At 42.1% G+C, this 27045-nt stretch overlaps 1 protein-coding gene across 1 annotated transcript in view; it reads right to left on the bottom strand.

The window, feature by feature from the left end:
• The window catches only part of pgm2l1 (phosphoglucomutase 2-like 1), a 118473-nt gene that overhangs the window by 8004 nt on the left and 83424 nt on the right, over positions 1–27045 (bottom strand). The window contains exons 8-12 of the mRNA XM_060826931.1: positions 19969–20066; positions 11906–12086; positions 11003–11096; positions 8674–8803; positions 6917–7106 (exon numbers count right to left, since the gene is read on the bottom strand). Coding sequence (XP_060682914.1) covers positions 6917–7106; positions 8674–8803; positions 11003–11096; positions 11906–12086; positions 19969–20066 — 693 coding nt within the window. The remainder of the gene's footprint in view (positions 1–6916; positions 7107–8673; positions 8804–11002; positions 11097–11905; positions 12087–19968; positions 20067–27045) is intronic.

Here is a 27045-nt window from a genome sequence, read left to right as displayed (position 1 = left end):
ACACAGGAGGTACAGCATTGCAAAGACCTCATCACAACTATAAATATATAAATGCAATCTCAATCAACAAACATCTTGTTAACTATTGTTTTAGCTGTAGGACATGGCTAAATGGCGGCACGGTGGCACAGTGGGTGGCACGGTGGCACAGTGGTTAGCACTGCTGCCTCACAGCGCCTGAGACCCGGGTTCAATTCCCGCCTCAGGCAACTGACTGTGTGGAGTTTGCACGTTCTCTCCGTGTCTGCGTGGTGCTCCAGTTTCCGTCTCCTCCGGGTGCTCCACTTTCCTACACAGTCCAAAGATGTGCGGGTCAGGTGAACTGGCCATGTTAAATTGCCCGTAGTGTTAGGTAAGGGGTAAATGTTGGGGTATGGGTGGGTTGCGCTTCGGCGGGTCGGTGTGGACTTGTTGGGCCGAAGGGCCTGTTTCCACACTGTAAGTAATCTAATCTAATCTAAATGGCCATTGTGTCAAATTTAAGCAGCCTCTTCATGCATCCCAAGCAGAGTAAAAGTTATTTTGGTGAAGCATTTCCCATCTCTAATGAGCATTCTGCCCAGCATCTGATTTTAGGGATCCTTCAACGCTTATATTAATAGTGTGACTAAGATTGTTTAAAATAATTAATGACAAAGAAAAGTAATTAAATCCACAAAAATGATGACAGTTGTTAATTCCTACATTTTGAAAACATCAGTCATCTGAATAGAATTGAAAGCTGCAAGATTTCACTACTGTCAACTTATTTATTATTGTTGTCAACAACCCTCCTTCCAGATTTATTTGTTACCCAGAAGTAAGCCAGAGAGACCCAGGGGTTCAGGTGCATCATTCCTACAACATGACATCACAGGTAGACAGGATGGTGAGGGCGGCGTTTGATACGCTTTCCTTCATTGGTTCAAACTCAGAGTATAGGAGTTGGTACGTCATGTTACAGTTGTACAGGACGTTGGTGAGGCCACCTTTGGAGTACTGTGTACAAGTCTGGTCACCCTGATATAGGAAGGATATTATTAAATTGTAAAGGCTGCAGAAAAGATTTATAAGGATGTTACTGGGACTGGAGGGTTTGAGTTAGGAAGAGGAGCTGGATAAGCTGGAATTTTTTTTCCCTGGAGTGTAGGAGGTTTAGAGTGACCATGTAGAGTTTTATAAAATCATGAAGGGGGTAGTTAAGGGAAATAATAAAGATCTTTTTACTAGGGAAGGGGAGTTCAAAACTAGTAGGCATAATTTTAAGTTGGGGGAAAAGATTTAAAATAGACCTAAGGGGCAATGTTTCACACATAGAATGGTTAGTCTATGGAATGAACTGCCAGAGGATATGGTAGATGCAGATACAGTTATGACATTGAAAAAACATTTGGACAAGTATGTGAAAAGGAAGGGTTTAAAGGGATATGGGCTAAATGCGGGCAAATGGGACTTGTTTAGTTTGGGAAACCTGGCTGATATGGATGAGTTGGACCAAAGGGTCAGTTTCTGTGTTGTATGATTAACTGGCACTTTGATGAAAAGATCACTGATATCAAAAGGTAATACAACTGCCTAGTACAGTAATAAGTTCTTGCCTTCTCTTATGTTCCCCCCTTACCTTGAGCATATGACCACGTGATCATGTGTGAGTGCACCTTTCCCTGGAGACAAAGGTTCTTTTGCCTTAGTGCTTAAGAAGGAAGTGTAAACTCATTCAAGCATAATGCTGACCAACATTTAAGCAGACCCTACTCTCAAAGACCCCAAAACAAAGAAAACTTGTTAGCAGTTATTTTTCTACTCTGGCTGGCAGTGAGGATGTGATCATAGGAGGCAGAGAATCCAGGTCACACTGCTGTACGTGTGCGCTCCAACTCCGCCTGACATCAAGATCACATCAACCCACACTTTTGTGTATCTCTCACAGACAAACCCATCAACTTTCAGGCTCTCTACATGCTCATCTAAACCTTTTATCTACTAGTCCCCAATTTTCCCCCTCCTGCATTTGGCACACCACATTGTTATGCCTTCTATCATGGTCCAATGCCCATTGATTGGAGCAGGCTGATAACGATTTGGAGAATTCCCCCTCAAACAAATATACTCCTAAGCATTACAGTCCTTAATGGAACAAAGAGTCAGTCAGGTGTTTGTGCAACACTCCATCAAGGACATTGTCCTGAGGTTAACTACGATCATTCAGAGGTTGATATTCTTGCAGTCCTGGAACGGAACCAAAATCAATCTTGTATATCAAGTCCAAACAGTCTAGGGATTCAGGGACATCAGTTGGGAATCTGTGGAAGGTCTCAGTGCAGAGTCTGAGCCATCCTTAAGTTTGGAGTTGCCATCTTTGGTGTCATTATCCCTCCAAGCACAACAAATACTCCAGCCCAACCCTGACTTGTGTTCTGCACATTTTCTAACACACATGGATGGACCCTGATAATGTTAACAGCTCAATGCCCTAGGACTGAATTGTGAGAATAGCCCTGACTGCACATGGCTCAGACTCTGCACTGAGGCTTTCCACAGATTCCCAACTGATGTCCCTGCAATCCCTGGACTGTTTGGACTTGATATACAAGATTGATTTTGGTTCCATTCCAGGACTGCAAGAATATCAACCTCTGAATGATCGTAGTTAACCTCAGGACAATGTCCTTGATGGAGTGTTGCACAAACACCTGACTGACTCTTTGTTCCATTAAGGACTGGTCTGGTTTGACTTTCAGGTATGGCTATTTAGTTGAGGCATAAGTATTGTGTTTGCCACATAAGTTGCAAGAACATACTGTAACACGGTGCCATAAAGCAACTTGATTGTTCAGTGCTGGCAACTGTGACAAGCTGCCCTGCCTTTTAGTATGTGCTAGTCAGACAGGTCAAACCATAGCATTCAAATAAGTGACTGAGCACCAGCAAAGTAAGAGTCATAAATTGCATTTTGTACAAATGCACCAAAACAACCTGGAAGGACCCAATGTGAGAGGGTAGTAAGCTCCAATGAGCAATAATGATGTCCTGAAGTGCCAGATACTGAAGGGTCAATATGGCAGAGTCTCTAGAGGGTAGGGGTGAACTTTAAAAAAAATTAGGAAAGGTACAAGAGTGTGTAGCATGAGAAAGCAGCAGGAATTTTAAATCAATGAATAGCAAGAGAATAACTAATGAACCCTTAGAGAGCCTGCAGACTACTCCTACTAGTATCATCTTACTTTTTTTAAAAATTACTTCCAACCAGAAGAGATCTACATCTTCCAGCCCCAAACCATTTTAGCGGGTTTTGAGATTTGTAGCTCAGGTTGAGGTTCTGGATGTACGTTTGTATGCTGAGCTGGAAGGTTCGTTTTCAGATGTTTCGTCACTTACTAGGTAACATCACCAGTGAGCATCCGGTGAGGCACTAGTGGTATGGCCCGCTTTTTATTTAGGTTTCCTTGGGTTGGTGATGTCAGTTCCAGTCCTTTTTTTCAGAGGGTGGTAAATGGGGATCCATGTCTATGTGTTTGTTGATTGTGCCATGCTTCTAGGAATTCTTGTGCATGTCTCTGTTTGGCTTGTCATAGGATAGATGTGTTGTTCCAGTCGAGGCGGTGTCCTTCCTCATCTGTATGTAAAGATACTAGTGAGAGTGGGTCATGTCGTTTTGTGGCAGAATACATGATCAACTAGCCACAAAACGACATGACCCATGCTCACTAGTATCCTTACATACAGATGAGGACGACATCACTTTGATTGGGGCAACACATCCATCCTAGGACAAGCGAAACATAGACACGCGTGAGAATTCCTAGATGCGTGGCACTCCAACCTGAACTCTATCAACAAACTCACTGACTTGGATCCCATTTACCACCCCCTGAGAAAAAGAACTGGAAATGACATCACCACAGGAAATGGCATCACCAATCCAAGGAAACCTAAACACCTAAATAAAAAGCGGGTCATACCACCAGTGCTTCATTGGAGGCTCACTGATGATGTTACCTAGTATGGTGACATAAAGTCTGAACACGAACCTTCCAGCTCAGTGAGCAAACTTACATCCAAATCATTTCTTGCTATCGTATTTATTCCATCCTGTTCCAACGCTCTTTTCTTTCTGCCTGTCCTTTCGAAGCCACATATCCCTGAATATTTAGTTCCCAGATCTGAGCTCATTGTCTCTTTAATGGATACGATCTACAGCATTCACTTGTATTGATGTTGTGAGCTCATTTACTTTGTTCAGAATAAGTAAAAAACCATTAATTTTGCCTCTTGACAATGGTTTTCACCCTTTGACCCTATGTACTCATGATTTCCTATTTTTCTACACCCTAAATCTTCCTCGTTCGCTCTTGTACGGGTAAGGTGATGAACAGCACGGATGATAGCGTAAATTGCAGCCGGATATCAACATTCTGATCAGCTGGGCATAGCAGCTGCAAATGGAATTGAACCTGGAAAAGTGTGAAGGATAGACTTGGACAGAGCTAACAAGACCAGGGTTATACAATGAAAGTAGGAGCCTGGAAAGTACTGACAATCAAAGGGATCTTGCCATGCACATTCATAGGCAGATAAAGACGGCATATGGGATATTTAACAAGGCACAGAATAGAAGAGCAAGAAGGTTATGTTGGAACTGTTAGCAATGCTGGTTAGTTCACAACTGGAGGGCCATTCCAGATATATTCCAGATGAAAGGATGAATTTACACTAGAGGGTGCTGAAGAGAGTTATTAGGATGCTGCCTGGGCTGCAGTGTCTGAATCAAGAGGAAAGGTTGGATAAACTGGGATTATTTTTCATGGAGCAGCGAAGGTTGAGAAGAGACCTGACAGAAGTGTGCAAGATTATGAGGGGCATAGATAGGGCACATAGAATGCACTTCTTCAATCTGTAGAAGGGTGAATAACCAGGGGCACATAAAGTGTGTGAAAGCAGTTGGATTAGTGATGTGAAAGCTAAGAGAACAGTTGAGAAGAATTATATTTTTCCCAGAGGGTGTGGTGAGTGTCTGGAACTCTGCCCAAAAAAGGTGGCTGAGTCAGAAACTCTTATGACATTTAAGTAGCATTTAGAAAATGTGATCAGTGTAGCCAGATATTTGCTGATTGGTGCAGGCACAATTGGCTAAATGGCCTCCTTTTGTGCTATGAATGTCCACAACTCTTTAAGCTCTCAAGACAGAGGCCCAGAGAAGCAGCCAGTAAGTCACTGAACCACTAGTGCAGCATGTGGCTCAGTGGTTAGCACTGCTGCCGCACAGGGACCTGGGTTTGATTCCAGCCTGGGGTGACTGTGGAATGTGCACTTTCTCCTTGTGCCTGCCTGGGTTTCCTCCAGGTGCTCTGGTTTGCTCCCACTCCAAAGGTGGGCAGGTTAGGGTGGATTGTAAATGCTAAACTGTCCAGTGTCCAGGGATGTGCAGGTTAGGGTGGATTGTAAATGCTAAACTGTCCAGTGTCCAGGGATGTGCAGGTTAGGGTGGATTGTAAATGCTAAACTGTCCAGTGTCCAGGGATGTGCAGGTTAGGTGGATTGTAAATGCTAAACTGTCCAGTGTCCAGGGATGTGCAGGTTAGGGTGGATTGTAAATGCTAAACTGTCCAGTGTCCAGGGATGTGCAGGTTAGGTGGATTGTAAATGCTAAACTGTCCAGTGTCCAGGGATGTGCAGGTTAGGTGGATTGTAAATGCTAAACTGTCCAGTGTCGTGCAGGTTAGGGTGGATTGTAAATGCTAAACTGTCCAGTGTCCAGGGACGTGCAGGTTAGGTGGATTGTAAATGCTAAACTGTCCAGTGTCCAGGGACGTGCAGGTTAGGTGGATTGTAAATGCTAAACTGTCCAGTGTCCAGGGATGTGCAGGTTAGGGTGGATTGTAAATGCTAAACTGTCCAGTGTCCAGGGATGTGGATTGTAAATACTAAACTGTCCAGTGTCCAGGGATGTGGATTGTAAATGCTAAACTGTCCAGTGTCCAGGGATGTGGATTGTAAATGCTAAACTGTCCAGTGTCCAGGGATATGGATTGTAAATGCTAAACTGTCCAGTGTCCAGGGATGTGGATTGTAAATGCTAAACTGTCCAGTGTCCAGGGATGTGGATTGTAAATGCTAAACTGTCCAGTGTCCAGGGATGTGCAGGTTAGGTGGGTTAGCCATCGATTACAGGGATAGGTAGGGGGTTGGGTCTGGGTGGGGTGCTCTTCAGAGGGTCAGGCCTCTTTCCACACTATGGGAATTCTGTGATTCTAAGTTGCCTTCACCAGGTTACTATTTTAAACTTTCAAGTCAGGAATTGCTGATGTCTTGTTTCTCACCTCTGCATGGGAAAATGATGAACCGGCAATAACGAAGGGGAGACCAGCATGGAAATAAGGTGCAATCACACACTTTCTTCTCAATGTAGAGGATCAGATTTTTCCATTCTTGTCTTATTTCCCCAAATTTGTCACCATTCCCTATGCCATTCAAGGGCTGAAAAAAAATTCCATCTGTTGTGTTTCCTAAGTCTAAATCATTAACATGAATTCTGAATGTGGTGTCAGCATTGAGCCTGAAAAACACCATTTCCTTCCTCCTGCCAGTCTAAGTAGCTGTCTGCATTTGGTCTTATGTCCAAGCCAGCGAGCAATCCATGCTAATTGCAACATGCTGTTGCTGCTGTGACCATTCAATAGAATTAATTCATCATACAGCTGGATCTAAAAACAATGTGAAATATACACAACTTGCAGCAACATTTAGTCTGTTTTGATGATAAAATAACATTGTCATATTAGTGGTCAAAGCTCACACCATTGCAAGGCATCAGGGAGCTGCCAATACCCATAGAACTGTATCTCAATGTGACCCAGGGCCTATGGGACTATCTGTCATTCAGTTTGCAGCTTCTAGGTGGCTCATGGGCAAAGTATAACTTAATGTTTATACTTACTGACTTGTTGTTCGGCTGACTATTGTCATATCCAGTAGTTACATCTCTCACAGACAAAATTTCAAATGGCCCGCAGTGATCTGGATATTGATTGTCTTTTTCATAGTTTCGAAGTCGATCAAATATTCTCTTAATTGTAGTCGGTTCATAGCATTTAAAGTAGGAAGTCTTGGAGAGATGATAACCATATCTAAACAGAGGCAGTGAATGCCAACATCCAGTTAACACGTAAACATCTTCAGAATATAAGCACATCATTTAATATGGAGAGAGAAGAAGAGAGTCAGACTGTTACAGCATGGAAAGAGGCCCTTCAACTAATCGTGTCCAGGCTGCTCATCAAAAATCCAACTATTCAAAATCCCACCTTCCAGCCTTCTGTGCTGTGGTATTTCAAGAGTTCATCCAAATACATCTTGAGTGAACCTGCCTCTACCCCGCTTTCAGGCAGCAAGTTTCTAATATCCTGGGTGAATTTTCTTTCCCTCAAACCCCTTCTAAATCTCCCACTCCTTACTTTCAAACTGTGCTCTCTGGTTATTGACGTCCCTCCAAGTGGAAATGTTTGTTCCAATCTACTGTGTCTCTGCCCCTCAGAGCATTGTATACCTCAGTCACATCCTCCTGCGCCTTCTCTGCTCCTAGGAGTGTCTTTTCATTACTGAATCACTTCATCCCAGGCAACATCCTGGCGAATCTACCCTGGACCCTCTCCAGTGCAACCACCTTCCTATCATGTGATGACTAGAACAGCAAACAGTACTCCAGCTGTGGTCTAATTAATGTTACATACAGCTCCATTGGAACTTCCTTGCTCTTGCATTCAGCGCCTTGACTGATAAAGGTAAGTATTCAAACTGCCCACTTAAACACTTGCCCACCTGTCCTGCTGCCTTCAGAGATTTATGAACATGTACACCAATACTTTTTAGGATTAAATTACATTTGCCACTGTTCAGCACTTTTCATAGATGGGCTGGTCAGTTGGACTAGAGATCACAGCAGGTCAGGCAGTACCCATGGAGAGAAAGCAAGCTAATGTTTTGAGTCCAGGTGACACTTCTTGACAGCTGATGTCAGAGACTTCACTCCCAGCCTTGCAGACATATTGCTGTGCCTCCTAAAAGCTCCAAAACCCAGCGCTCAAGCTGATCACACGGGTAGCATTTCCTGCAGACGTGGTCATCTTGATTGCTAGGAGCATTCAAGATTTCATACATTCTGCAGGTCATGTAATATACAGAACCAAGCTGCTTTGCCACACCCTGTTTAGTCTTAATTCCTGAATTCCAACTATGTTGGGAATGGAACACTCTTCAGGATAATCTTCCAGTAGCCCCTGTAAGCAACCTCAGGATATGCCCTGCTATTGTACCAACAACATATTATGCTTGATTTATCCTTCCAGGAGTAACTTTTACTTCACCACTGTTACATCTCTCTATTCTATCTTCCTCACAATCTGGATGCATTCTGAAAGAAAGGACAGTACATCATTACAAGTCAGTATTAAAGCCAAGGAACATTTGATGTTGCGAGTGCAATTTCAAGTAGGATCTTGCTAGCCAGCAGATATTCATCCCACCATACTGGGAGGGTGCAGAAACGAAAGAACACAGAGTTTGAGAGCCATGTATTGTGAAGACAATAGACAAAACAGAACAGCATCAGAGGCATGAACATTTAAGTGACAAGTTTACTAAACTACAACAAATCCTGTTCTAACCCTCCTTCAATACCAATCATATACTACTCACGTTCTGTAAATGTTATTCAGTTGATCAGTTATGGTGAGTTTTCTGGTTTCCAGGTATGTTGCTAGTTCTGCCACGACGACAGCAGCACTCACCCCATCCTTATCAAGCACCAGTGTACCACACAGAAACCCTAAGACAGTGAGAGCAAAAATAACTGAATCCAAAGTGTAAATAAAAGAAATCCAAAGACAGACAAGTCTGGTCGGCAAAAATAAAAAGCAGAAAGACGACACTAATCAATGCTACAGATAAAATTTAATGCACAGAAGAGAGAGGTGATTCATTTTGGTAGGAGGAACACAGAATGAAAGCAAGGTAGCAGGGGCCCTGAAGGTACATATGTGTAAAACATTACATCAGGCAGTACAGGTTGAGGGTGAAGTTAATAAATCAGAGATCCCAGGCCTTATTGTTCAGGCCAGAGAGTATAAAAGGAAGCAAGTTACATTAAACCTATATAAAAAAAACTGGCACAACCTCAACTGGACAACTCCATCCAATTCTGGGTGCCAGACATTAGGATGAGATGGCATTACAGAGTGTGCAAAAAAGTTTCAGAAGAATGGTTCCAGGATGAGAAAAATCAGTTGTAAGAGTATATATTGGATAAGTTGGGACATTTTATCTTGGAGGAGATAAAGTTGTGAGATTAAATAGAACTGTTTAAATCATTAGGGATCTGGACAGAGTACATAGGGAGGCACTGTTCCCATCAGTGGAACTGGTCTTCTGTCATGTAACCATTCTATGATTCTAGGTGGAGAAAAAGCAAATGCAAAAAGCAAATACTGAACAATGTTAAGCCATACAAAAAAGCCCAAATATTAATAATACAGATTACAAGTTCAATTCTCCCAATGTTTGAGAATTTGAACTTTAATTTAGTTTTTAAAAGCTAGAAATAAAATCATGAAATGGTAATCAAGTTGTTGGATTTCCATTAATAATTCAATTAAATCACAGAATCACAGAGTCATAGAACTGGGCCATTCAGCATCTGCACTGACTCCTTGAATTAGTGTTGCATTAAATATTCTTGCTCCATCTTCTCCACATAATCGCTGCACTTTTTCCTTTTTAGATAGCTTTGACTGAGCCGGCCTCCATTACAGTCTCACGCAGCACATTCCAAACCCTAAACACTTGTTTTTCCTTGTGTCCCATTGCTTCTTTGTCCTCTCATCCTTCTACCCCTTCTGTCAAGTCCTCTCATGATAGCACTATCAAATCACAACTGAATCTTTACTTTGCCATTGTTTGTAACTGGAACCACATCCCTGGAACCACTCTCATGAACCTTATGCACTTTCTCTAATGCTTTCTCATCTTTCCGAAGTGCTCAGAATTGGATACAATATTCTAGTTGAGGGTGAGCCAACGTTTTGTACAATTTATAACAGGAGAAAGTGAGGACTGCAGATGCTGGAGATCAGAGCTGAAAATGTGTTGCTGGAAAAGCACAGCAGGTCAGGCAGCATCCAAGGAACAGGAGAATCGACGTTTCGGGCATGAGCCCTTCTTCAGGGCTCATGGATTCCTGAAGAAGGGCTCATGCCCGAAACGTCGATTCTCCTGCTCCTTGGATGCTGCCTGACCTGCTGCGCTTTTCTAGCAACACATTTTCAGCTACAATTTATAATAACTTCCTTCCTAAATTAAAAATATTGTAGATGCAAAAACAAACTAAAAACACAAAATGGTGGAGAAATTCAGCAGTTCTGACAGAAGAAAGTTCTTAAAAGTCATACTGAACTTAAATATCAACTCTGTTTTGTCTCTCTCTCCATTCATGCTGTCAGATCTGCTAAGTTCCTCCAACATTTCCCGTCTTAATAATCTTCTTGCTCTTGTATTCTATACCCCTATTAAATAAACTCTAGAGTGTTGCATGATTATTAATCATTTTCACAATCTGTTCTACCACCTTTAAATGACTTGTATGTAATATATAATACAGCCACACCCACCCACCCTCAGGTCCTCTGTATGTCCTTATGAATTTTATCCCCTATATTATGGTTTACTAATGCTCTTTAGGGAGGAGATGGGCTGAGATATAAAACTTTTTAAAAATAGATCTTATAATTCAGATACATTTTTAATGGTCAGCAGTGATTTCACAACCAAGATATGATCCTGAAATTCAGCTGATGTTTATAACGACTCTTGATTCACATGATTAATTACTTTAGCAGAACTACTGAACTGAATCTAAGTGTTGTAATTCACTTGTATGTAATGACAGCAAATCTACAGCACTCACAGACAAGTCTTCTCTCAAAAACATGGCTTTACCAGAACAGAGAGAAGCTGCAGGAATGTTGCTTACCAATGGATTCTTCAAAGGCAAAAAGCACTTCTTTTCCATTTTGCAAGAGTGCATCAATTCGATTTCCAATCCACTTAAACCCTGGCAAGGTTTCCTAAAACAAAACAAATATCACAGTTAACAGCAAAATATTACTCCAAGTGGTGAAACTGGAATGTAAAGTACAACAGACATGAGTTAATTTTTACCCTTTTCACTTGCTCAGTGCTAAAATACTCCAACCTTTAAAACCAATGTATGAGTAAACAGCTTGTAAAGTGAACATATTCTGGTTTATTTATTGAAATCAGGATTAACAAGTGTAGCAATCATAGAATTTTAAAAAAATTATGTCACAGGATGACAAAGTCATTGGTTGGGACATCCAGACCTTAACTGAAGTGCCAGGAAGAGGATGCATATCTTTCCAAGGCCAATTCGCCAAATTATTTGCCCTTCTCATCATGTCTAGAGAGGAAAATCCACACTATATGTCAATGAATTGAGATCCCATGCCAAACAATTGTGTCTACTTATGTTTTGTTTAACAATTAGAAATATAAATTAGTTACATCTGGACCCTCAATTAGCCATTTGCAGCCAGTGTTTAATGTACTTCACCACACTGTTCTGAAATTAGTGACTTTTGCAGGGACAATGGTATAGATGTGAAGTATCAGGTGATATTAGAAATTTGTAGGAGGAAGATTAATAATTTCACAATCATATCCCCATTGTTCAACATGCATTTTTCCTACACAAGTTACTGAAGAGCAGTGGGAAGGAGGATGGTTAGTCATCTCTGTAAAAGAGACTTCATCTCAAATACAATCTAGATTATCTTTTGAAAATATCATTTTTTAAAAAGAAGCCTACTTATTAAATATATCAATATTTCTGAGCTGCTGTAAAATTGTACCTCACCTCAAAGTGAAAGCCTTCGTGAATTGCGATTGCCTGGAGGATTTTAGATGAGACTGTGGTTGCCAGCATATACACATCCTTCACATCAGCCGGATCTGGATGTCTGTCTTTCCAACATTTAAACATCCACCATCCAAGGAGAGCTCCAAGCTCATTTCCAGAAAACACCTTCCAACTTTCACTGAAAGACAACCCAGGAAACAAAATGTTTTCAAAATTTATTCATTCATGGGATGAGGACATTGCTGGCTAGGCAGCATTTATTGACCATGTCTAATTGCCCAGAGGGCAGTTAAGAGTCAACCACATTGCTGTGGGTCTGGAATCACATGTAGGCCAGATTACGTGAGGTCGGCAGTTTCCTTCCATAAAGAGCATGAGAGAACCAGATGGGTTTTTCTGACAATTAACAATGGACACATGGTCATCATGACACTTTTATTTCCAGATCACCTCCCCAATTACATTGTACATTTTTGTCATTTACATAAATGATTTGGATGCGAGCATAAGAGGTACAGTTAGTAAGTTTGCAGATGACACCAAAATTAGAGGTGTAGCAGACAGCGAAGAGGGTTACCTCAGATTACAACAGGATCTGGACCAGATGGGCCAATGGGCTGAGAAGTGGCAGATCGAGTTTAATTCAGATAAATGCGAAGTGCTGCATTTTGGGAAAGCAAATCTTAGCAGGACTTATACACTGAATGATAAGGTCCTAGGAAGTGTTGCTGAACAAAGAGACCTTGGAGTGCAGGTTCATAACTCCTTGAAAGTGGAGTCACAGGTAGATAGGATAGTGAAGAAGGTGTTTGGTATGCTTTCCTTTATTGGTCAGAGTATTGAGTACCGGAGTTGGGAGGTCATGTTGCGGCTGTACAGGACATTGGTTAGGCCACTATTGGAATATTGCATGCAATTCTGGTCTCCTTCCTATTGGAAAGATGTTGTGAAACATGCAAGGGTTCAGAAAAGATTTACAAGGATATTGCCAGAGCTGGAGGATTTGAGCTATAGGGAGAGGCTGAACAGGCTGGGGCTGTTTTCCCTGGAGCATCAGAGGCTGAGGGGTGACCTTATAGAGGTTTATAAAATTATGAGGGGCATGGATAGGGTAAATACACAAAGTCTTTTCCTGGTGTCGGGGAGTCCAGAACTAGAGGGCATAGGTTTAGGGTGAGAGGGAAAAGATATAAAAGAGTCCTAAAGAGGCAACTTTTTCACACAGAGGGTGGTATGTGTATGGAATGAGTTGCCAGAGGAAGTGGTGGAGGCTGGTACAATTACAACATTTAAGAGGCATTTGGGCATATGAATAGGAAGGGTTTGGAAGGAAATGGGTCAGATGCTGGCAGGTAGGATTAGATTGGGTTGGGATATCTGGTCGGCATGGACAGGTTGGACCGAAGGGTCAGTTTCCATGCTGTACATCTCTATGACTCTGTGACTCTATACTGTCAGATAGCTTTTGACAATATTTCCACTTGAATCAGTGTGTCCTTTGAGAAGCTGGAATGGAACAATAGGATTAATGGGGTGGCATGGTGGCTCAGTGGTTAGTACTGTTGCCTCACAATTTGATTCCAGCATTGTGTGCAGGTTGTACTTTTTCCCGGGTTTCCTCTGGGTGCTCTTGTTTTCTCCCACAGCCCAAAGATGTGCAGATTTGGTGGATTGGCCATGAGGGTTCAGGGATGGCGTAGGAGTCAGATTAGATAGGAAAGGATGGGATGGGATGCTGTTCAGAGGGTCAGTATGGACTTGATGAGCCAAATGGCCTGATCCCGCATTATAGGAATTGTATGTATTATCATTGTCTTCATGATTATTCACCATGTTTACATAGAAAATAGAAAAGTACAGAACAGAACAGGCTGAGGTTTAATCCTAATGTAAAATAAAATAAACCAATCTACGTGCTCCTCAATTCACTGCTATCCATGTGCACGTCCAGCAGTTGCTGAAATGTCCCTAATGACTGCTTCCACCACCACCGCTGGCAATGCATTCCATACATTCACAACTCTGCATAAAGAACCTACCTCTGACGTCTCCTCTATACCTTTCTCCTAATATCTTAAAACTATGACCTCTCATGCCAGTCAATCCTGCCCTGCGGCAAAGGATCTGGCTATTGACTCTATCCATGCCTCTCATTACCTTATACATATCAATCAGGTCACCTCTCTTCCTCCTTCTCTTCAGGGAGATAAGTCCGAGCTTAATCAACCTCTCTTCATAAGACAATCCCTCCAGTCCAGGTAGCATCCTGGTAAACCTTCTTTGCACCCTCTCCAAAGCCTCTGTATCTTTCCTATAGTAGGGTGACTAGAACTGGACACAATATTCCAAGTGTGGTCTCACCAGAGACCTGTAGAGCTGTAGCAAAACCTCACAGCTCCTAAACTCGATTCCCCTGTTAACGAAAGCCAAAATATCGTATGCTTTCTTAACAACCCTATCCACTTGGGTGGCAACACTGAGGGATCTATGCACTTGAACACCAAGATTCCTCTGTTCCTCCACATGGTCAAGAACCCTGTCTCTAATCCTATATTCAGCATTCAAGTTTGATCTTCCAAAATGCATCACTTCGCATTTATCCAGGTTGAACTCCACCTGCTATTTCTCAGCCCAGCTCTGCATCCTGTCTATGTCATGCTGCAGTCTGCAATAGCCCTTGATACTATCAAAGGCACCTCCAACCTTTGTGTCATCAGCAAATTTACTAACCCCACCCTCAACCTCCTCATCCAAGTCATTTTTAAAAACCACAAAGAGCAGAGCCTCAAGAACAGAGCCCTGTTGGACACCACTCAACACTGACCTCCAGGCAGAATACTTTCCATCTACAACCTTGTGTCAGCCAACCAATTCTGAATCCAGTTAGCCAAATTTCCCTGTATTCCATACCTCCTGACATTATGAATGAGCCTACCATGGGGAACCTTATCAAATAACTTGAAGTCCATATACACCATATCCACTGCATGACCTTCGTTGACCTATCCCGAAACCTCCTCAAAGAACTCAATAAGATTTGTGAGACATGACCTGCCCCACACAAAGCCATGCTGACTGCCTTTAATCACGCTATGCTTTTCCAAACAAACAGCCATAAATCCAATCCTTCAGAATTCTTTCCAAAACCTTGCTGGCCACAGACGTAAGACTGACTGGTCCGTAATTGCCAAGGATTTCCCTAGTATCCTCGTGGAAAGTGAGGAAGCAAAGATCTTCACCAGCATCTTAGCAACCGCCTTTCTCGTTTCCAGGAGCAACCTGGGATAAATCTGCTCTGGTCCTGGGGACTGATCAATCTTAATGTTTCCAAAATTTCCAGCACATCAACTTCATCAATCCGGATCAGTTCAAGCCTGTATCCCAGCTGCTCAAAGTTCTCATTTACAACAAGGTCCCTTTCCTTGGTGAAAACCAAAGCAAAAAACTCATTTAGGGCTTCCCCTAGGTGCTCAGATTCCACGCACAAATTCCCAATGTTATGCAACAGTGTAAGAAAGTAATGCATTCCCTAACGTCAGGAATTGTGCCACATGCATACTGAACATTTTTCCCCAAGTCTTAAGGCTCAACTCTTGCTTCAATAAGGTTTTATAGTATTCTAGTACTCTTCACGTGGTCAACTGAGATGCACAAGTTATCTTACTGCAGAGGGTATTCCAACTCAACTCGTCTACAAATAACATGGAGAGGAACCATGGCCATTTGTCCAAGTGCTTTTAGAAAATGCCCCCTAACCCTGAATCATCAAGGCCATAGAAAACATCCAGCTTTATTAGCCAACTCATAGTAAGAGCTAAATGGTGTGGCTTAATATTAGGGCAGAACCCCTCCTTCAGTCATAAAGCCACTAGAACATAGAATGTTACAGCGCAATACAGGCCCGTCGGCCCTCAATGTTGCGCCGACCTGTGAAATTAATCTGATGTCCATCTAAACACAAACCATTCCATTATTATCCATATGTCCAACGCCCATTTAAATGCCTTTAACATCGGCGAGTCTATTACTGTTGCAGGCAGGCCATTCCAATCCCCTCCTACTCTGAGTAAAGAAATTAACCCCTAAATCTATCACCCCTCAATTTAAAGCTACGTCCCTTTAATAGCCTTCACCATCAGAAGAAAAAGGCTCTCACTGTACACCCTATCTAACCTTCTGATTATCTCACACATCTCGATTAAGTCACCTCTCAACCTTCTTCCCTCCAATGAAAACAGCCTCAGTTCCTTCAGCCTTTCCTCGTAAGACCTTCCTTCCATACTAGGCAACATCCTAGTAAATCTCTGAATCCTTTCCAAAGCTTCCACATCCTACCTATAATGCAGTGACCAGAAATGTACGTAATACTCCAGGTGCGGCCAAATCAATGTCTCGTACAGCTGAAGCATGATCTCATGGCTCCAAAAATCAATCTCCCTACCAATAAATGCCAATACACCACATGTCTTCTTAACAACCAGGACACTGAGATCTCTCTGTTCATTAAGACCCACGCCAAGAATTTTACCATTAGCCCAGTACTCTGCATTCCTGTTATTTCTTCCGAAGTAAACTACCCACACCTTTCCGCATAACGCTCCATTTGCCACTTCTCTGCCTAGCTCTGCATCTTATCTATGTCCCTCTGTAACCCACAACATCCTTCAGCACTATTCACAAGTCTGCCTACCTTAGTGTCATCCAAAATTTACTAACCCATCCTCCTATGCCCACATCCAGATCATTTATTAAAATTACAAATGGCAGTGGCCCCAAAATGGATCCTTGCAGCTCCAGGATGAACACTTCCCATCAACCACCACCCCCTGTCTTCTTTCAGCGAGCCAATTTCTATCCAGCTATTGATGGCTCACTAGGTGAGCTAAAAATTCTTCTCAGTGATCAACTGTACAATTAGGTTCAATGATTCAACTTCTAAAACCAAAACTGAAATTGACAGAAACGCTTCACAGACATTTGTTTTATAATGCATACAAACAGTGTTATGCTGTAAATGATTTGAGTCTCAGGATATGAGCCTTACTTCCTTTCAGAAAGGGATGGTGGGCTGTTTGAAGATACTAATGGAGCCTTCAGGGAACCCACAAATCACAGCTCATGATGTAAAAGGTGTGATCAGATAATTACGAGCAATAATAATTCACACAATAATCTATTTCAAACTTTTCAAAGTTTTCATATTATTCTAAACTTAAACAATTTGGGTGGGGTGTAGAAATGCAACAAAATGTTGTTAGGTTTTGATGAGAAAGGTCACAGACCGAAAGCGGGTGATCCCTCCTCTCCTAGTACATGAGCAAAGGTGGCTTCAATCTTACTGGATCAGCTATTTAGGGGGAAATGGGTGTGTAGTGGAAATGTCACTGGACTAATAATCCAGTCGCAAGGTGACGTGGGACATTGGTTCAAATCCTACATGGCAGATTGTGAAATTTGAATCCAATTAAAATAACTGGGATAAAAACCCAGCCTAATGATAACCATGTGCCCGATGTTGATTGCTGTAAATATTCATCTGATTCATCAAAGCCGTTTAGTTCACTTGTAACTCCAAAACAACAAACAATGGTTGCATCTTCACTGCCCTTTAGGTAATTAGGGATGGGCAATCAATATTGCATAAACAAATACAAAAAAATCAATTTGAACAAGTCCCAAAAGTTTTCATTAGTTGGAGATCCAACTGTGGTGGCAACCATTGAGCCTGATCCTGCCTTTACCCAAATCAGTTTGGGATCGGTTAGCTCAGCTGGCTGGACAGCTGGCGTGCAATGCAGAGTGGAGCCAACACTCGCTGAGGTTACCATGAAGGACTCGCCTTCTCGATCTCTCCCCTCACTCAAGGTGTAGTGAACATGGGGTTAACCCATCACCTGGTCTGTCGATCCCCAGCCTCACTTCTGTCCAAGGACCCAAAGGATCCTTCCACATTTGACAGTGTTATATGTGTTTCCACACACGCCATGTCCTGTATCCAGTCCTCTTGACGTGGTCTCCTCTACATTAAGGAGACAGGATGCCACTTGCGACCGTTTCAGAGTACAGTCTGAGACACATGCACTAAGCAACCCCACGGTCCTGTGGCCGAACACTTCAACTCCCCCTCCCATTCCAACAAGGACATGCAAGTCCTGGGCCGCCTTCACCACCAAACGTCTAGAGGAAGAACACCTCATCTTCTACCTTAGGACCCTCCAACACATGAGATCAATGTCGATTCACCAGTTTCCTCATTTTCCCTCCCCGCACCTTGTCCCAACCCTCCAACTCAGCACTGCCCTACCTGTACATCTTCCTTCCTACATATCTACTCCATCCTCTAAATGTGACCTATCACCATCCCCCACCTTCATTTACTTATTGCATTACCAGCTACCTTGCCTCAGCCCCACCCTTCTCCCATTTATCTCTCAGCCCCCTTGGGCCACCCCTCATTCCTGATGAAGACCTCATGCTCGAAACGTCGACTCTCCTGCTCCTCAAATGCAGCCTAACCGGCTGTGCTTTCCCAGCACCACACTTTGACTTTTTCACTGTGGTGTAGGTGATTGAGGGGTGACGTTACAGAGGTTTACAAAATCATGAGGAAAGTAGGGTTAATGGCAAGCTCCCCCCATCCCCAAGAGGGGGTTGGGGGTGGAGGAGGTGGTTGGTGGTGGATTTCAAGATAAGGGATCTACTTTTAAGATGACATGAGAAAGCTTTAAATAAAGAGTGGTAATTTATTTTTAACACAATTGTTCATGGGTAGTATAGACTTCCAGAGGAACTGGTGGATGCGGATCAGTTATGTTTAAAAGATATTTAGGTAAATACATGAATAAGAAATGTTTGGAGGGATATGGGCTAGTTTAGTTTGGGATTATGCTCACCATTGTCTGGTTAGACTGAAGAGTCTGTTTCTGTGATGACTCTAACACTTTGTAATGTTCCAAAGTCTGTCAATGTGATGTTCCCTGCTATTGTCATTTGTGTGTTTCTGGTACCAAAGTTGATGCTGGGTGGTCTATTGAGTTTTGCCTTTTATTCAACATTGTTACAACTGAGTTGGTTGCTCATTGGCCAATTCATAAGGGAGTTAAATCACATCAGAGTCTGGAGTCAGGCCAGGTCATAACAGGCAAGGATTGTAGATTTCATTCCTTGAAGAAATCAGTAGCGAACTAAAACTAGATTTTTTTTTGAATGACAGGTTTCATAGTCCCCATTACTTTTCATTCCAGATTTATTAATAAACTTGCATTTTCCACCGGCACTCAGAATTAAAAATTCAAAACAAGGATCCATCCCAATAAAGGACGAGCTCCTTTCTCTTTAGAGAATCCTTACAAATTAAAAGCAAATGAAGTATATTAAATAAAGACCCATGCCAACATCTCGGTCTCAGACCTGCTGCAGTGCTCCAGTGAAGCTCAACACAAGCTGGAAGAAACACAACTCATCTCACACTTGAGGGCCCTATAGCCTTGAGGATTCAACACTGAGTTTAATAATCTCAGAACATGAACGTCTCCTTTCTTGTCAATTACCTACCCACACCATCCTCCGCACCCCCCTCCCCCCAACAGGTCCTCCTATGAAATGGCCTGTGTATCAGCACAGCCAACCTATTTTCAACTACTCATAGATCTCACTATCACCTACCTAGCCCCTCTTCCTCCCTGGTTTACTGTTAACAACCAGCCTACTCTTTTTTTCCTCTCTCTCTCTCCACCTAACTGCTTACTCCTCTCGCCCACACTCCCCTCCCCCAAACTCCAGTCAGCATAAATACCAACCTTGCCCAGTTGCTTCCAGTCCTGAAAGATGGTCACTAAACTCAAAATGTTAACTCTGTTTTCTCTCCACAAATGCTGCCAAATCTGCTGAGTTTCTTCAGGAATTTCTGATTTTGTTTGTTTCAGATTCATCGTTATTTGTTAATTATTAAAGATGTATTTGCATATGTCTAATTGTAGAAAGTAGCTGTTTTATTCAGAACTTTTTTGACAAATATAAATGTCGGGGCCATTTTGTAAAATGCAATTACTGACACTCACTCTTCTTGTTGTTCTGCAACAGCAAGTCTGTCTGCATCGGGGTCTGTGGCCAACACAATTCGAGCAGCTTCACTCTCAGCCAGCTTGATTGCAAGAATCTAGTAAAATAAAGCAGGGAAAGGTCACATCAGCTAGGTCCTATTTACAGTAAGAGTTCAACATCAAGTTGTGCAACCATCTTTGGCATGCAAATACGTTGCAGACTGGCTGAAAGAGAGACAGAGAAAGAGAAAGAGAGAGAGACAGACAAGACGAGAAATCCAATTTTAAACCCTCCATGAATCCCACAGACACAGGAGATCGTCTCAGTGTGAACTAAATGAATTATCCAAAAATCTGAGACCTGTAATTCCAGTCACTGTACCTGCTGACGCCAACATACATAATTCATCTTTTGAAAAGTAATCAGTGGGCATTACCTACAAGCCCAACTGGGCTATCCTATAATTTTGCATACAATTTGAAAACTACAGCAGCACCCTAGCAAAACCCCATAACAATATTTAAGGTCATGGGTCAAAAATCTAAAGCTCCAGCTTTTATAAACTACAGAAGCACCCAACTAGGATTCAAATATAACTTCACATTACAATCTGTATATCACCATTATGAGTATACAGTACCAAACTTACAAGGAAATGGGGTCAGATTATTTTTATACTGCAATTATTGCATTGTTTTACTCGATTAGAGTCAGGGCTTCTGGAGTGTACCTTCAGCTGACTGGACCCCAAGCTTTAGTCTTTCCTCCTTAAACCTCTCTGTCTCTCTAACTGGCTTCCTCCTTTCAGACGTTCCTCAAAATTTACCACTTTCACCAAGTGTTTTCGTGATCTGAGTTAGTATCTTCTTAAAGTTGCTCATGGGACGTGGGTATTTCTGGCTATTTAGGCAAATAAGGTGATTAAAATTGTCCACTGTACTCCAGATGTGGTCTCACCAAGGCCTTGTACAGATGCACCTTATCCCAAATCCAACCTTCCAACTCAGCACCGCCCTAATAACCTGTCCTACCTGTCCACTTCCTTCCCACCTATCCAGTCCACCCTCCTCTCCGACCTATCACCATTACTGCCTATGTCCATCTACCAATCGCACTCTCATTTGCCTTCCCACCAGCAAGCCTTCCCTCCCTCCCATTTATCTCTCTACCCCCTTGGCCCACAAGCCGCATTCATGATGAAGGGCCTATGCCCAAAACATCGATTCTCCTGCTCCTCAGATGCTGCCTGACCTGCTGTACTTTTCCAGCACCACATTCTTGACTCTAACTACATGTATGTAGTGTTGGAAGACAGGCAGTAGAATGGATTAGAAGATCAGTGTAAATTAAGAAAGGGCACCTCCAAAACGACAATTAGGGAACGACAAAAATACTCATCTTATGAAAGAATAACAAGTGCTCAACTCTTTGCCCAGAATTTATTCTTGGAACACAGGTACAAGTTACAGTCTTTTGACCATTTAATTGCAAAATTCACAGTCCTCATAAAAGTTCATCATGCAGCACCATTTTGAATGGCATGTCAAATTCAGGTATCAGTCCTTCCGGGACAATTTTCACAAGTTTTTCATTAACAAGTCACTTCTGTCCCATTAATAAACTGCAAGGCAGTACTTGCTAGTTGAAGTGCTACAAGTAAAAATAGTACTTTCTGTGATTAGACAAATTGCAAATGGAAAGGAGACAGCTGTAATATCCATACATGATCAATAGAAAAAAATGTAGTATCAGAGAACTGGCAGACATCTAAAATTATTTCTTTATCCAAAAGAGGAGAGACTACAAATACAGAAATCTACAAACCAGTCAGTTCAAAATCAAATGATAGGAAACATACCAGAATCACTTAAAAAGAAATATCAAATAGCATTTTCATATGAGGACTCTCCCACTGTGTGGTGTCCCAGTATTACTTTGTTAAAAGGGATAGAGTCAGAACAAATTTAGCAACTCAAAACTAGGCAACCAAGAGGCACTGTGGACCACAGCATTTGTAGAACTGCATTCAAACACAACCTGTTATAATGGTTACTTCTTTGTTACAATTACGCAAGGGAGCAACGCTGGTTAGATAATCTATGTAGAGCAGAAAGGACAACAGCTCTGCAACAAAAAAAAAGGTGCCAACCTTATTTAATAACACAGAATTTTCCTACCTATCTTTGTGTCATCAGCAAATTTGATAACCATTTTTTCCACCCCTTTATCAAAGTCATTTTACTGAAATTGACAAATTAAGATCCCAGTACAAATCTCTACAGACCTCAATCATTACTTTTGGCCAAAGACTATACCATCTGTTTCCTGTAGCTCGCCAATCTTCTTTCATGCTAAGATACTAACCCCCTAGCGAATTGGTTTAGCTCAGTTGGCTGAGTTGTTGGTTTCTGGATTAGTGGTGCTGGAAGAGCACAGCAGGTCAGGCAGCATCCAACGAGCAGCTGCTCCTCAGTTACTGCCTGACCTGCTGTGCTCTTCCAGCACCACTAATCCAGAATCTGGTTTTCAACATCTGCAGGCATTGTTTTTATCTCCCTGAATTGTTGGTTTGCAGAGCAGTATGATACCAACAGTGTGGGTTCAATTCCCATCACTGGTTTGAGGTTACCATGAAGGACTCTCCTTCTCAACCTCTTCCCTCGCCTGAGGTCTGGTGGCCCTCAGGTTAAATCACCACCAGTCGCTTCTCTCCAATAACAGAACAGCTTCTATAGTCTGGTAAGACTATGGTGACACAACAACTACCCCTAATTCACTGAGGATGTTACTAGACAAGTTGGTGAGGGTCGAGCGGTGGATGTGGCGTATTTGGACTTCAGCAAGGCATTTGATAAGGTTCTCATGGTAGGCTTGTTCAGAAGGTGAGGAGGAATGGGATACAGGGAAATTTAGCTGTCTGGATACAGAATTGGCTGGTTGACAGAAGATAGCGAGTGGTAATGGAAGGAAAGTATTCTGCCTGGAAGTCAGTGGTGGGTGGTGTTCCACAGGGCTCTGTTCTTGGGCCTCTACTCTTCGTAATTTTTATTGATGACTTGGATGAGGGGATTGAAGGATGGGTCAGCAAGTTTGCAGACGACACAAAGGTTGGAGGTGTCGTTGACAGTATAGAGGACTGTTGTAGGCTGCAGCGTGACATTGACAGGATGCAGAGATGGGCTGAGAGGTGGCAATGGAGTTCAACCTGGATAAATGCGAGGTGATGCATTCTGGAAGGTCGAACTTGAAAGTTGAGTACAGGATTAAAGACAGGATTCTTGGCAGTGTGGAGGAACAGAGGAATCTTGGTGTGCAGGTACATAGATCCCTTAAAATTGCCACCCAAGTGGACAGGGTTGTTAAGAAAGCATATGGTGTTTTGGCTTTCATTAACAGGGGGGATTGAGTTTAAGAGCCAAGAGATCTTGTTGTAGCTCTATAAAACTTTGGTTAGACCGCACTTGGAATTCTGTGTCCAGTTCTGGTCGCCCTATTATAGGAAAGATGTGGACGTTTTGGAGAGGGTTCAGAGGAGGTTTACCAGGATGAAGCCTGGAATGGAGGGCTTATCTTACGAAGAGAGGTTGACTAAGCTCGGACATTTTTCATTGGAGAAAAGCAAGAGAGGGAACCTAACTGAGGTGTACAAGATAACGAGAGGCATAGATAGAATTGATAGCCAGAGACTTTTTCCCAGCGCAGAAATTGTTAACACGAAGGGTCATAGTTTTAAGCTGTTTGGCGGAAAGTATAGAGGAGAGATTAGAGGCGGATTCTTTATGCAGAGAGTTGAGAGAGCATGGAATGCGTTGCCAGCAGCAGTTGTGGAAGCGAGATCATTGGGGATATTTAAGAGACTACTGGAAATGTATATGGTCACAGAAATTTGAGGGTTCGTACATTAGGTTTACCTCACATTAAGATCAATGGTCGGCACAACATCATGGGCTGAAGGGCCTGTTCTGTGCTGTACTGTTCTATGTTCATGAGCTTTTATTTTCAGCAATAACCTCTGCATATGTGACAGAAAGACTAGTAAAAGACAGTTCATTGGATGTGGTATGCATGGACTTCCAAAGCTTTTGAGTACAGTAAGTTCCATTTAAGAAATTCACAACAAAGGTCCCATGTATGTAATGTTTGAAGACAGACAGTAGAAAGAATTAGAAGATCTCTAAGTTAAGACAACAAGAGGAACTGAAGGATGTTTTTTAGAAAATGGAAAGTGATGACATTTAGGCCTCTTGGTTGGAACCACTGCTGTTAACCATAAGCAGGAACCACCAAAGCCAGGAATTACAGATGGCTGTGGAGTCAGAATTTTATTGACAGTACTGTTTTGCATGGTGCAGATAGTGAAGGGTAGATGGGCCCAAAAGCCAAAGATTGAATTTTCATCTGGGTATGGAAGTAGGATTCAATGTGCAAATGGTCACACTAATTTGTTTTTTCTGGAGGAAATCTGCTTTTCCTCTTCATTCCTGAGCCTGTGCTATTTCTGACTGCATTTTCAGGAGTCAGAAGTGCCTATTAATGCTGTTCCACTGAGGTCACCATTTAAAACAAGGGCCAAAATCAGATTTCTTAGCGTACATCACTTATTGACTAGAGATGTAGGGACTTGAAAACCTAGTTTAAAGTAAGTCAAATGTGAAAGTCCATGAAGAAAATGAAAAGCCTGCACAGGATACAGGAATATTCTGAGAATGAACTGTAAAATGCTTTGATGTCTTCAAACTTCATAATTATGAATGGTCTTGTAATTCAGATTTTTTTTAATGCAGCGAATCATCATTATGATCCATCGTTTCAACATTTAATGTTAACTAGCATTGGGTAATTGTTTGCATGCATGATGATATTTTTTCAATGCAGAAAGTACCATAACGCAACAAAAAATGTTATAGGAAACAGACAGTGGTGGTAGCTTTTCTAACTGGAGGCCTGTGACTAGCGATGTTCCACAGGAATTGGTACTGCGTCCGCTTTTGTTTGTCATTTATACAAACAGTTTGATGAGAATATAGGAGGCATGATTACTAAGTTTGTGGATGACAGCAAAATTGACATGGGTAAATTAGACAATGAAGAAGATTATCTAAGATTACAAAAATATCTTAATCAATTGGGTCAATGGGCTGAGGAGTGGCAGCTAGATAATTTAGATAAACGCTATGGATTGCATTTTGGTAAAACAAACGAGGGCAGGACCTCTACAATTAGTGGTAAGGCCTTGGGTAGTGCGCGGGGGTTCAGACACACAATTCTTTGAAGCTTGCATAACATGTAGACAGAGTGGTCAAGAAGGCATTTAGCACGACATTGCTCAGATCTCTGAGTATAAGAGTTGGGATGTCATGTTGAGGTTGTACAGGACATTAGTGAGGCCTCTTCTAGAGTACTGGGTCCTGTTCTCATCGCTCTCCATAGGAAGGATATTATTAAATTGGAGAGTTTTCAGAAATGCTTACCAGAATGTTGCAAAGTTTGGAAGGTTTGCGTTATAAAAATAGGCTGTATACACTGGGACATTTTTTCACTGTAGATTAAGGAGTAACCTTATGGAGGTTTATAAAATTATGAAGGGCATACATAGGGTGAATACCAAGTGTCTTTTCCCTAGGGTAGGGGAGTTCAAAACTAGGGGGCATATTTTTAATGTGAGAAGAGAAAGTTTTAAAAAGGGCATGAGGGGGAACTTTTTTTTTAGAAAGAGCGATTGCTGTGTGGAATGAACTGCCAGATGAAGTGGTGGATGCGGGTACAGTTAGAATGTTTGAAAAACATTAGAATAAGTACATGAATAGGAAAGGTTTGGAGGGATATGGGCCCAAGACAGGCAAGTGGAACTAGTTTAGTTTGGAAACATGGTCGACATGGACTGGTTGGACGAAGAGTCTGTTTCCATGCTGTAAGGCTTCTATAACTCGAAAATGTCCTAACCAGCTTGGGCTGTGATCTTTTTTAGTGGTTTGCATTGCCATTCTGGTTTGAAATATAAATTAGTATGTTTGTTTTTTTCCCTTCTCAAAGAATATTCTATGATTTGGATGGCTGTGACCCTTATGAAACACTGGCTGAGTTTTAAGTGTTGCTGGAGTTTCAATAAATACTCCGTTCAACAGAGAAGGAATGACACTTTTAAGACATTGCAATAAGACGTCATGATTTTGTTGGGGCATCTGATTTGTTGAGACAAGACAACAGGATATTAGGATTGAGAATTTTTATTTTCGTGTGGCAGAATGCATTTTTCCTCAGTTTTAATAATACTATATTTGATGGAGGTTTTTATTTGATGATTAGAAGTTTTTTGCCTGAAGGAATGCAATTATTTTATCTAATACATATTGCATGGAATTGGAGTATTGTGCATACTGGTTGCTTAATTATGAAGGGTAGATGGGATAAAGTTGTATTTATAGGGTACCGTTGGAGAATTTATGGTGGCTGATGGTAGGTGAAGGGTGAAATTTTAGAGGGCCTTTAAACAATATTCAAAGCTACAGTGCTGTCACCGAGAAGCAAGACAGACATGTCATAGCCCTCTTCCATATCTGTCCTCTTCCCACCCGGGCTCACAGTTCACAAACTGCACTGCGAATCTGATTGCGTGAAAAGTCAGAAACATGTTACACACGGGTCAGGAGCACAATCTGAACTACTGAAGTGCACAGGTCAGGCTTTCTGGTGACCGGATGAGATTTGGTCCCTAATCTCCACCATTGCATGATTCTTCAGGCAGGTTAACAAGCCAAAGCAACTGCTCCCTAGCCTTTCTGACCTCTGACATTTGAAAAAGGGCTCAGCTAGCAGTGGAAAGAGATCAAATTTCTGAAAACTCCATTCAACCGTCACCATGTTACAGAGATAAATTATTTAACATCTGAAATTAATTTAGATAGATATCATAGAAATATGAGCGAGAGAGAGAGAGAGAGAGAGAGAGAAAGGGGGGGTAGAGAGAGAGAGAAAGGGGGGGGTAGAGAGACAGAGAAAGGGGGGGGCGGAGAGAGAGGGAGGGAGAGAGAAAGGGGGGTAGAGAGAGAAAGGGGGGGGTAAAGAGAGAGCGAGAAAGGGGGGAGGGGGGGGGG

This window comes from Hemiscyllium ocellatum, chromosome 6 (genome assembly GCF_020745735.1).
Source record: "Hemiscyllium ocellatum isolate sHemOce1 chromosome 6, sHemOce1.pat.X.cur, whole genome shotgun sequence".
Taxonomy (NCBI): domain Eukaryota; kingdom Metazoa; phylum Chordata; class Chondrichthyes; order Orectolobiformes; family Hemiscylliidae; genus Hemiscyllium; species Hemiscyllium ocellatum.
Note: the sequence above shows the minus strand (reverse complement) of the source record. Positions and strands in the feature narration are given on the sequence as shown.